Here is a 13,319-nt window from a genome sequence, read left to right on the forward strand (position 1 = left end):
AACGAGGGACAACGGCTGACACATTCACACACACACACACACACACAGGAGCGTACATATTAAAACACACACACATGCATGGGCGGGGTGCGGATCGATGCCCGCGCCCACACACATGCGAAAAAACACATGAAGATGAACACAAACGAGAAGGCAGGCAGGCAGGCATGCAGACAGATGAGGACACAGACACACACACACACACACACACACAGACACAGACACTAAGTGAAGTGTAGGCTTGTTTCTCTGACATCAGGAATGTTGATAAGACCTGGAGTGGGTAAGATTTCGGTAGAAGTAGTCGACTAAGATAGCTCTGATAAAGCAGACTGTCGTTTTTTACTAAGAAGCATTGTCCAAAGCTTTCCCAACACATCTGATCCGACTCAGCCTCGCTTCATACTCATGGAGTCATGAGTATTGGAATATCTAAATCATCACCACTTTGGACACCTACACATCAACAGTGAGGTACACAAAAGTTTGGACACACCATTTTTCTTTATTTTTGCTATTTTTCACATTTTAGAATAATAGTAAAGACATCAAAACTATGAAATAACACAAATGGAATTATGCCGTGACCAAACAAGTGTTCACCAAATTCATACATAGGCATCGACTTCACTATTTATATTTTTCTAACAAACATATTTCAAGCATTTAAGCATAAGCATAATGAAAAACAGACCATTCAGTCAGGTGTGTCCAAACTTTTGACTGAAAACCACTGCTGGTGAAATTAACAAAACCCCCAGTTTGGTGTCAGTGGTAATTAATAACTTCCGCTATACTCTTGTAATACCCACATATGTTAACTTATTTAACTGTAGCTTTGCTCTTGCTGCAGATTGCAATGTCATAATTAATTGAGAGAGTTTGCCCAAGGTCCCTAACACCTGGTGGCTTAGCACCAGTGTGGAAAAAGCGCACGCCAATGGGATTAGGCAAGCACCCACTTCAAAGCAATGGAGTCTATTTATTATTAACAGTCCAACAACTCCCCCCCAATAGACGGAAAAGTGTGCTGAAGTTCTCTGGGTATTTTTAGACGGGGGACTGATGGATAGAGACGGATCCAGCTGTCATGGTATAAAATGAATGCCTGGCTTACACTTAAGTTATATACAGAAAGCCAAAAAGTGATGTTTTTTGTGCATCCAGTGAGTCCATAGTCTACTTGTCATGTATTTAACTCTGAAACAAGACCTTTTTGTACAACTTGAAATGGTTTCACATTGAAACCACGGGGAGTATGGCATGAAAATGAACCTGTTCAGTGGTAATATAGTCTTGGGTAATTTCAAGGCACTGAGTAGCTAGATAGAGGTGTTGGGTATTTTACCTTCCAAAAGAAAATTGCAACCAAAGCACCAGATTACAGTTGAGTGTCACAGCTTCTCCTGGCTTGTGGACCTGATTCTTACATCTTTTCTCAATCGATTTGACACATTTCTCCAAACTAAGATGCATTCTTTCAACACAGTTAACACAGCCATCGCAACAGACTCTCATTCTGCACAACAGCCCAAATCCTTTGCAAAATGAAGTGCTGCTTTCATTTCAGATAACCGCTTTACAGAATCCAAATACTGCCATCACAACTAAAAACGTCTAATGATGCGATCATATATTCAGGTACATGCACGCAGCAACACTAATGGTAAAACAGGTTTATCAGAAAGGTCCACAATCCTTTTCCATAATCAGGTTTTATGGAATTAATTTGTTGATAAATTAACAGATGGTTTGCTGTACACTAAGCAAACCATCTGTTCCTCACAATTTTGTCATATTTCACAGATTCATTGATGTACATGATGAATCACAATTTGCTTCAAAAGAAACCAAAAACAAGTTTACTGACTTAATTTCTCATCACCCATTTTATTCCTGTCAGGACAGAGTATTTATGGTATATGTAGTTTTGTGATTTGTGTAAAAAACATTGAAAATATATTACAGTTTTTTTCTGAAACTACTGTATACCTACGGCTTCTTCATTTTTCTGTTTCAATTCATATTTTCATATGTACAGCAGCCTGTTGTAAAAGATTATCGTATTACTCGCCTACTGAAATATAAAACAAACACAGAAATACAATAACAAAATACTGCATGCATTTCAGCAAACACAGTTTGGCTGCAGGACACAGTCCAGTGCCGGCAAGCTCACCCTTTCAATATTGTGAAACATGGCTTGGTCTGCAATGATTCCACTCTTGATTTCCCTCCGTCTAATGGCATTGTTTGCCAATATCATGTTCACAAAAGTCAGCTGCTCAGGTGTGAAAAGCTTTTCTACCAGTGTGTCCTGGCAGTCTTACAAATATAGCTAAATACCATAAATACAGTGAATAATAGAACATATACTCTACAGTAAACATACATTTCTATAAACAAAAATAGGAATACCCAGCCTGCTTATTTCATACATGATACATGGAACATCCTTGCTGTTTACAGTATATGGTCCACTTGCAATAGTGCATTCTATGGTCCAGTAAACACTAAATGTTGCATGTACATGTAGTACTTCAGTAAAACTACAGTAAACCTTATGGTCTCCTCTCCTTGCTCTTCCTCTTCCTCCTCCTCCTCTTACCCTCCCCCTTCCTCTCCCTCTCCCTCTCTTTGCCATCCATTGCTCTCCAAAACAGGAGGGTCACCTTTGGCCCTCTGCTCTGATTTGTAATTGAACAATTTAGCAACTAGTGTTTGTACCTGTGAGTAATCAATGTGGCCAATTGGTAATTTCAGTTTAACATTTTGAATGGCAGAACTTTCAATATGAACTCAACAGATTTTAGTTATGATGTCTGGGCCAAATGTACAGAATTGTTTGTAGTGTTTTACAAAAAGTGTGATTTAGAATTGCAGTCTGAGTGAAAAGTAGAACATGTTTTTTGTGTTTTTACAGAATAGGTTCAAGGGTTTGGGACATGAGTGACAGGTTGCAGTCATTGTGTTGCAAGTTCCAGTGTTAGTGTGTAAAGAATTGAGAAAAACTGTGTTTGACTTATAGTTAAAGAGGAATGTCACCCATTTTAAGAATTCACATGTTATTCCTGTGCTGCAGGACAGTTCAGTCAATACACTCTTTCCTAAAGCTAGAAACTGGAGAACTAACCCTGAATTTGTGATGTCACTGAGATGTAACGTCTGGCACTGCTCCATAGACAATAAATGGGGCACTGACTTTGTTGGCCTGTAAGGTTTTTGTGTGAGTTCTTGCACCTAAACGAGTTTCAATTCTTGTTAATACCTGTAACAATGCTAGAATATAAACTTAATTTGGGTGTGACAACTCAACTTAGCATCTTACTCCACAAATTCACTGCCCCATTCATTTTGAATGGAACAGCCGCTGATTTTACAACCCAGTGAAATTAAAGGGTTTTCTCTCTGATTTCTAGCTTTAGGAAAGAGTGGTGCAAGTTCACAAACACTGGCTGAACTGTCTGGGGGCACAGAAATAACATAATGTGAATTGATAAAATAGGTGGCATTCCCCTTTACAGGTACTATTAGTTTTACAAAATTAGCTACAAAGAGTTTAGACAGCTGTGTGAACTATTCTGAGAGCATGGACCTTTACTTGAAGAGCTTGAAGATAATAGTTTTGCATTTTGTGTGAAAACAATGAAAATGTACAGTTAGCTTTACAAAATGATCAAGGATTTAGATAGCTATGTTAACTGCTTTGAGAGCATGGACCTTGTTTGCAGAAATGTGTCAAATCAATTGAGGAAACCTGTAACAACATGAAGGTATACTTTCATTCTTTTACAAGGTGGCCGATCACACACGTCCAATACCTCCACCTTTACATCACTGGATAACAGAAGTGTCAATTAACTTAGACAGCCAATGTAATTCAACTTTATTGCACACAGTGTCACAGCACTACAAGCAGTACTACAACTAACGAAATGAATAAGGACAGTCAGACATTTCTGCTCTCATTATATTTATGAAATGAAAACCATTAATTCGGCAGACTGTGCAATCATCTGAGTTTTTCATTTTCTCTCCCCCTTGTTTCATTAATGCATCTAGACTATCTACGGGGCATGAGCAAAATAAAGGAAGTACTAAAGACTTGAAGAGTTCTATTCTGAAACTCTATATAGCCATTTTGTCATTTAGTCATTACCTAACATTTGCCATTATATCTGTAAAACCCAAAAGATCTAGTCTGAAAAATTATCATTTTCCCCAAAAAAGATGACCTATTATCTCTTAAAAAGTATCATTTGTTTTCATTTTGTGCTATCAATTATTGTGTAAGAGTAGGTGTCACGTTTTTTTTTTAATATCTCATTTTGGAACAAAACTCCTCACTTGTTCCACTGATGGGGGCTCTGTAATGGTTTGGAGTGCTCTCCCTGCATCATTTTGGACCACTCATCCCCTTGAGAGCAAGATCGATGCTAAACACAACTATCATAATGATTTTCAGTGATCATTTGAAGCCTTTATCGTTATGGTTCTGATAGAAAACACCATCTCAGAATCTCCTAGAAATTGCAATTTATATCTGGTTGTTCTAAAGGCCTTGGTATATAGATAAGATATCACTCTTGTTATTCCTTGTTAATGTTGTTTGAACCATATCATGTCATGCTGATTGTGGCATAGTCAGCCTGCAAGACACTACTCTTAAGAAAGAGGCAGAATGTGAAAATTTGTACTGTATGTTATAGGTGAAATTATTTGAATTTGCCTAAAGGACTGATTAGATAGAGATTCTGTTTGTGTTTCATGTATTTTTTTTTTTACCATATCTTATATGGGTGTCTTTGCATCATTGCTCATTACATGAAGTCATGTGCAATATTGTAGGTCTGCTATAAACAAAGATGACTGTACTCCATTGTCATCATATTCATCATGAGATCACATTGTTCATGAAGACAGCCCTTTCAACTTAACCCAGTTTAGTATGCTGAAAATGTTCTATTTTCATTCAAGATAATGAAAATTGTCTCTTGATATTCAACAAGGTAGACACCTTCTGGGTCACCATACTAGGCTATAATTTAAATATATATATATATATATATATATATATATATATATATATATATATAATCATGCATTAGTTCCTGGTTTTTTATTTTCACCCTATTTTTTTTTCACTCCTTCACTTCATCAGTATCTCCCACAAAAGACGTTTGTGGGAGATACTGATCAAGTGAAGGGGTGGAAATAACACGCCAAATACCTTACAGTATATGTTTATGATTAGTTTTATAGCCTCGGTCTACTCCCACCGCAGCCCTTGAGGGGAACTTTTGATTGGACGATAGAGGGCGGTAGTAAGCAAGGATAAAGCCACTGCTGGAATTCAGACAGCCGTCTGAGGAAGATGCAGCTGCTGAAACTGGCTGCCTCTCTCCCGCTTTGCTCCTCCGCCGCCGCCTCTCTCTCCCTCTCTCTCTCTCCCTCTTTCTGCCCCCCCAACCCCCTCTGCCTCTCTCTCTCTCCCTCTCTCTCTCCCTCTCTCTCTTTCTCTCACACACACACACACACACACATACACACACACACACACACACACACACACACACACACACACACACACTCCCTCACTCCCTCTGTCTCTAATTTCACTGTCCCCATGTTAAACAGGAGAGCACCCCCTTCCAAGTTGGAGGAGGAAATCCTCACGCGCACGCAATGCAAGCACAAAGCCCATATAGTTTCATTCTTTCACTCTACACAGCAGTGCAAATGCGCATACGTTTCGAGGTAGAGCTGAATCTGCGGAATGACTGAGAATGTGTTCATTTATTACACCTGCCTTGCATTATCAAGGCACTGTGCATCCCTGAGAGAATTTAAGCATTTGGTGCTCGGCAGAATGATCGCCAGCATCGCTCTCATATAAATAAGTCTGTTTCATTTCTCAATAATTTGAATCAATCATAACCAACATTACTGGAAACAATGTAAAGACTTGGATGACAGCTGTAGTAGGACACACACCGCGCACACTAATCTTATCGAGGGACTTGGGTTTGCGCAGTGGCCGGATGACAAACGCTCTGGTTTGTTCAGACGTATTCAATAGCAGCTTGTCTACGGGGCCAGAAGCGTTTCTTTTCTTTGCTCCCTACATGCAAACGAATTTAGTCGTGGTTTGAGAGCCCGGGATGCTGAGTGGACTGAGAATAAACAGTCCAAAGCCGAAATACGCAGCCTGAGCCCGCTGCGCCGGGGAGCAAAGCACAGCCACTGGCGACCACACGCATTCATATTAGTAACCACAGGGAAACCACAGCACTGCGCACAGATCCCGTCCCGTCTCGTCTGTCCTGTGGCGGATCTGTCATATGTGGCTGGAGGCACAGATTTTTTTTCTAGTGTTCATTATTGTCCATTTTAAAGACACAAAGCATATACGAGTGCGTAAAAGTTTATGCCCTGTATTTGGCAATGCGTTTTCTTATCACAGAGGCAGTTCCTTGCGGCAGAATAATAACCAACAGCCACTATAAACAATAACGTTATTTAGTATAGGTTACGCATTGGAAAGCCCATTATAGAAAGACATTTTAAATAGTTATTTTTCATCGGGTATCTCACCGTATCGCCTACCCCCAGGACCCCAACGAGGAGAACGTGATGCATCCGAACTGTGCTCACAGAGTACCGAGTCACGTTTCGGTAAAATACAGGTGAAAACGACATTTTCCCCTCTTTTCCCTCTTCTGTCCCTTTCATCAAATATTGTCAGCTGCCCTCTAGACCCGGCGATCAAGACCAAGTCCGACCCTGGTTACGTGCGCTGCTGGGGGAAAAGAAACCAGAGGGGGGTGGAGAGAGAGAGAGAGAGAGAGAGGGAGAGAGAGAGTGTGTGTGTGTGTGTGTGAGAGAGAGAGAGAGAGACTGCAATATCATTTGTGAATCCCTCTCACAGTGCTGCAGATAGGGGCTGCCAACACATGCGGCGCGTCTGCAGGTGAGGGAACAGGCTGAATATGCTGGGCACACTGAGGAATTCGAACAACATTTCCTAACAGCTGCATCGGATTTACATTTTTTTCTTCTTTTGTTTTTTTTATAACCCTGAAATTTCAGTCGATTGTGCATCGTGGAGTTTGCTTGCAAAAGGAGAGAACTACACTGCACTCTGTGCTTGTTGCAAGTGACTTGGAGGAAGAGAGCAGGAAAGGCGACCGGACAAATAATTTGCTTCATATTCACATCATCCGGATCGGAGAGTTGTCAAGCTCCGCACAGTCAACCCTCACCGTATGATCAAGTTTGGAAACTGCGCGGGCATTTAAATGATTCTCTGACTCTGGAAATATCTTCGGACAGAGGAATATTGCAGCCTCACCCCCAAAAACAAGGGATTCTAAACATAAATTGTGAGAACACCTCAAAACGGTGAGATCTGGACTATTTTACTTTGTGGTGATATTATGTTCGGACTATTTGAACATTTGCTTTTTACGCGCATGAAATTCTAATGCATTTGTGGCACCAGGTACCTCCGGAGCGCGCGGAGCATTTTGAGTGTGCTCTCATATCACTGCGGTTTTACTAAAACAAGGAAAGAGCAACTAAAATCCAGTGCTTGAGGAAAAGCAGAGGAAAGAGGAAAGCCCGTACACTTGCTGCTATTCACTGCAGTGGGAGCGATGTAGGAAGGCATCCGGAGGATGAAGTCTCACGCATCCCGAAACAGAGGGTTTGCTTTAGATGAAAACGAAATCTGATTTCCATATTAGGACATTCGAGTAGTGATTAAATTCATTATTACCATTTTTGCAAATCTAAGTGAATCTTTTTCGGGAAAGAACAATGAGGACTACTGGTGCAGTGGACTATTTGTGCTATTGTATGCTCATCCTGCAGCTTGTGCATCAACCCGCTGCCAAGCAAGTGCTCCGGTACCGTCTGGCCGAGGAGGGACCCGCCGATGTCAGGATAGGGAACGTAGCTGCCGACCTGGGCATCGTTGCCGGGTCCGGCGAGGTGACATTCACGCTCGAGTCCGGCTCTGATTTTTTAAAAATAGACAACATAACCGGCGAGCTTACCACCAATGAGAGGCGGATAGACCGTGAAAAATTACAGCAGTGCCAAATGATATTTGATGAAAATGAGTGTTTCATAGATTTTGAAGTGTCAGTAATCGGACCGGCCCAGAGCTGGGTCGACCTCTTTGAAGGAAAAGTCATCATATTAGACATAAATGATAACACTCCATCTTTCCCGTCCCCTGTCCTCACACTGTCTGTGGAGGAGAACAGACCTATTGGAACCCTTTATCTATTGCCCACAGCCACAGACAGAGATTTTGGCAGAAATGGAATAGAGAGATATGAGCTTATTCAGGACAATGGGGAGAACTCAAGACGCTTGGGCTCTTCCGGGGGTCGAGACAACGGGGATTCATACTCAGGCAAGAGGAGATTTGATGATGGGGCAAGCAGGAGCAGCGTCTTTGAACTGCAAGTTGCTGACACTACTGACGGGGAGAAGCAGCCTCAACTCATCATTAAAGGGGCCCTGGATAGGGAGCAGAGAGACTCCTATGAGCTCACACTGCGTGTTAGGGATGGAGGAGATCCCCCTCGCTCATCACAGGCCATTCTGAGGGTGATGATCACTGATGTGAATGACAACAGCCCTCGGTTTGAGAAGAGCGTGTATGAGGCTGACCTACCAGAAAACAGCTCTCCTGGTGCCCCCATCCTGCAGCTCAAAGCAGCTGACGCAGACGTGGGGGTCAATGGTCAAATAGAGTATGTGTTTGGGGCAGCCACAGAGTCAGTGAGGAGGCTCCTGAGGTTGGATGAGAGCACAGGGTGGCTGAGTGTGTTGCACCGCATTGACCGTGAAGAAGTGAGCCAACTGAGGTTCACGGTAATGGCCCGTGACCGTGGCCAGCCGCCAAAAATGGACAAGGCAACTGTGGTGTTGAACATCAAGGATGAGAATGACAATGTTCCCGCCATTGAGATACGTAAAATTGGACGCATTTTCTTGAAAGATGGGGTAGCCAATGTGGCTGAGGATGTGGTGGTAGACACACCCATTGCCTTAGTTCAGGTGTCGGACCGGGACCAGGGGGAAAATGGCATAGTGACCTGCACAGTGGTAGGGGATGTGCCCTTTCAGCTCAAACCAGCCAGTGAGATGGAGGGTGAGCAGAATAAAAAGAAATATTTTCTCCACACCTCTGCACCACTGGACTACGAGGCCACACAGGAATACAATGTGGTCATAGTGGCTGTGGACTCTGGAAGCCCCAGTCTGGCAAGTAATAACTCTCTTATCGTCAAAGTGGGCGACACCAACGACAACCCTCCTATCTTCAGCCAGAGCGTAGTAGAGGTGTCGTTTCCAGAAAACAATGCCCCTGGCGAGAGGGTGACAACTGTGGCAGCCATTGACGCAGATAGTGGGAAGAACGCTGAAATAGCCTATTCCCTGGACTCATCAGTAAATGGGATTTTCTCTATCGATGCAGACAGTGGAGACATCAGAGTAAACACCATTCTGGATAGAGAGCAAACGGAGCGCTACGAATTCAAAGTGATAGCCAAAGATAAGGGCATGCCCATACTACAGGGCTCTGCAACAGTGGTTGTCCTTGTGGCCGATAAGAATGACAATGAACCAAAGTTCATGCAGGATGTGTTCACCTTCTATGTCAAAGAGAACCTTGAGCCAAACAGCCCAGTTGGCATGGTTACAGTCATTGATGCAGATAAAGGCCAAAATGCAGAGATGAGTCTCTTCATTGAGGAAGAGGAGGATATCTTCTCTATTGAGAATGATACTGGAACTATTTTTTCCACGCTGTCCTTTGACCGTGAGCAGAAAACCACATATACATTCCGTGTCAAGGCTGTGGATGGAGGTGACCCTCCCAGGTCAGCCACTGCCACAGTGTCACTCTTTGTCATGGATGAAAATGACAATGCGCCAACGGTCACCTTCCCAATAAACAGTTCCTACACCCTTCTCCCTCCATCCAGTAACATCAGAACTGTGGTCAGAACTGTCATAGCCACCGACACTGACACTGGGATCAACGCAGACCTGAATTATAGCATTATTGGTGGCAACCCCTTCAAGTTGTTTGAGATTGATGGGGGCAGTGGGGTCATCTCGCTAGTGGGAAAGCTGGAGCAGAAGCACTATGGTCTTCACAGACTGGTGGTCCAGGTGAACGACAGTGGACAGCCATCACAGAGCACCACCACATTGGTTCACGTGTATGTTAATGAGACACTTTCCAATTCTACAGTTGTAGAGGCCCAGGTGGCTAAGAGCCTGAGCACTTCTCTCAACACCAACATCGCCGGTGACCCCAACTATGACCTGGGCAAACAGCGATTAAGCATTGTCATCGGTGTGGTGTCAGGCATCATGACCGTCATCCTCATCATCCTCATTGTTGTCATGGCCCGTTACTGCCGCCCCAAGAATAAGAATGGCTATGAGGCCGGCAAGAAGGATCATGAGGACTTCTTCACGCCACAGCAGCACGACAAGTCCAAGAAGCCCAAGAAAGACAAGAAGAAACAGAAATCCAAACAGCCACTCTATAGCAGCATTGTCACTGTAGAGGCCTCCAAACCCAATGGCCAGCGTTATGATGGTGTTAATGAGAAGCTGTCGGACAGTCCCGGAATGGGCCGTTACCGTTCAGTCAACGGAGGGCCTGGGAGCCCAGATCTGGCCAGGCACTACAAGTCCAGTTCACCACTCCCCACCGTGCAGCTTCACCCGCAGTCACCAACAGCTGGTAAAAAGCACCAGGCAGTTCAGGACCTGCCCCCTGCCAATACCTTTGTTGGCACCGGAGATAACATTTCCCTTGGATCTGACCACTGCTCTGAATACAGCAGTCAAACTATCAACAAGTACAACAAACAGGTAAGAAGACACATTGTCTCCATGTTCTTTTTTTCTCCTCCTCTATTCTTAAATGTCTTCTGTTTCTCCCTCTTAGTGTTCTCTCTACCATAATGCTTTCTGACAGGGCTAGTCTCAGTAGTCTTGTTGCCTTTATGGTGCTAATGTGTGTCAAGTTAGCGGTATTGATCTGTTTTGGTTTGGAGTGCCATTCACATGTAATATTGAAAGGGAAGAGAAGGGTGTAGATTAGCTTACGAAGGGGTATTGTTATGTCTCGACTAAGCACATCCAGCTTTTTCACTTTTATCATGGCATGTGTTGAGGCTGCCTTTTCCGACAGGGGTGTCACAACTACTAACCTTGGCACATATGTGTCAGAGTGTTGTAGACAGCTCACATAAGGGTTTGGTTTGCAGTTATTTTATCCCAGAAGGGAGCGCGGCAAGGGAGCTACACTCCCCTCAGCTATGTCAAGCCCTGCCCTGCCCTCTCTTTGTGACAAGGCTACCTTTTCTTCCTGTGAAAGTAAAAAAAAAAACGAGAGAGGGACGAAAGGTAGACATTGAGAATGCAGCACACACATGGCTTTGTAAGGAATGCTAGCTGCAGTGTCGTGTTTTACAGAGTCTGACTCGGCTTGAGTAGGAACATCTGGACAGGAGGTCATATTAACATTCTTCTGCACTTCAGCGTCTGCATCAATTCACTGACCTAGCAGTGAAATTGGCCCTTTTTATACCACCTCCCGTATCCATCTGCATCTTGTTTCTTTGCACCCATGTCTCCTTCTTCATATCTTAATTTCTTCTCTCATCTACCTGTATTTCTTTTACTCTTTTATTCTCCTCTACCCTCCAATTATCGTTATGTCTCTTGTCTTTTTTTTCTTCTCCTCCATTTCTCCTCAGCAGCTCTTTGCTACCATTTGCAATGTAAAAATCTTTAGGCGGCATGGCATGATATTAATATTCTAGGGATTGCGTGAATTCATCTATTCACATCTTTATTGTTTTTGCCCCTTTTTGCACTGTTGGACCCAAATGGGTTGAAGCAAGGTTAATACATAATGAAGTCAGTCTTCTTGATTTGCTTTTTCCGGGAAAAGAACACTTACTCTATTGTTTTATGTGTTTTCTATGGCAGTCTAATGCATTATTGATCGTTCTCTTATTTGGTGTAAGCAGCTACTCCTTTAGCATTCTGGAGTGCTGTTCTCTCACAGCACACAACTGGGTCCTCTCTGTTATTTTTGTTTTTTTGTTTTTTTTGCTCCTTTTCTTCCTCCAGATTTTTTCCTATGTCTTTGTTCATGTTTTTATATTCTATGCCCATATTTTTCCTTACACTCTTTTGACACTGTATCTGCCTTTGCTTCCTGTCCTTCCACCAATGCTGCCAGTTTTTCCCTCTGCATTTATTTTTCTCTCTTTCTCTCTCCCTGTTTCAGTCTCCTCCATCATACCACTTGCAATTCTGCACTCTTCCTTGCCTCCTTTTTCCTTGCAGTGTCTTTCTTTTTTAATCTCCACTCTCGCCTCTCTTTATATCCCTCTCCCCTCCCTCTTGCTATTTCTCTTCTCAACTCGTTGCCCCCCTTCCCTTTACTTCTCTCCCTTCTCTTTCCTTGCTCTGTCTCTAACAGCTTCTAATATGGTGTATTCAGCGAGCTGCTTCCCAGAGTGTGAGGAGTGCTGTTGCTTTCGGATGTCTCCTGCATAATTAAAAGGGCACTCTATTTGCTGCTGCGGCAGCAGCATGTATTGTGTGTCACTATGCTCCACTTATATAATTATTTATTTACCTTTTACATAAATGCTGCGGTGACTTTTATGGAATGTCCATTTGTTATAATACAGGGCCTTGGGAAAAACTATATCTGTACGGAGCAGTTCAACTCACTCATCGCCATAATGCACAGTGGCTACATTCCGAGATAGTATTTTCTTGTGGTTCTTGGCTACTGTAAGTGACTTATAAAGAAAGTGGCCTATTGAGCAATATCAGCTATGTTTATTGCTGTCTGGTGATGCTGGTTGGGTATTCAATATACAATAGATAGTAAGTATTCAAATTGTTTTGTATATCCCTCAGGCTCAGTAATCAAATACTGTTGACACATTCAGTTGAGGTGAACAGGGCCTAATTTAATGGCTGCATAAGAGAGCTAATTGAGAAGAAGGGGTGTGTTCATGTGCTCCAATTATGGTATTAAACAGCCACCTCTATATTAGATTAAGTAGTGAAGCGGTCATGCTCTTGCTTTTAGTGACGCTGCATCTAAAAATATTTGGTTGTGAGGTAAGGGGATGTACGGCTAAAGACATAATAAAGCACTCAAGGACACTTATGTGCTACAGTTAGACATAAATAAAGGCACAACTTATATACGGTCTGCATTTGCAGTTACAAATTATGATGTAGAATGTGTG

At 42.8% G+C, this 13,319-nt stretch overlaps 1 protein-coding gene across 1 annotated transcript; it reads left to right on the plus strand.

The window, feature by feature from the left end:
- Positions 1-7,857: 7,857 nt before the first annotated feature.
- pcdh7b (protocadherin 7b) lies at positions 7,858-10,923 on the plus strand (the record flags this gene model as incomplete). Its single annotated transcript, XM_071520906.1, has 1 exon — positions 7,858-10,923. A coding segment is annotated over exon 1 (3,066 nt), but the record flags the coding sequence as incomplete, so codon positions are not given.
- Positions 10,924-13,319: the final 2,396 nt, after the last annotated feature.

Source organism: Centroberyx affinis, unplaced genomic scaffold, assembly GCF_046629955.1.
Source record: "Centroberyx affinis isolate AG114_WGS23_722 - 3 ecotype Tasmania unplaced genomic scaffold, CSIRO-AGI_Caff_v1 ptg000072l_1, whole genome shotgun sequence".
NCBI lineage: Eukaryota > Metazoa > Chordata > Actinopteri > Beryciformes > Berycidae > Centroberyx > Centroberyx affinis.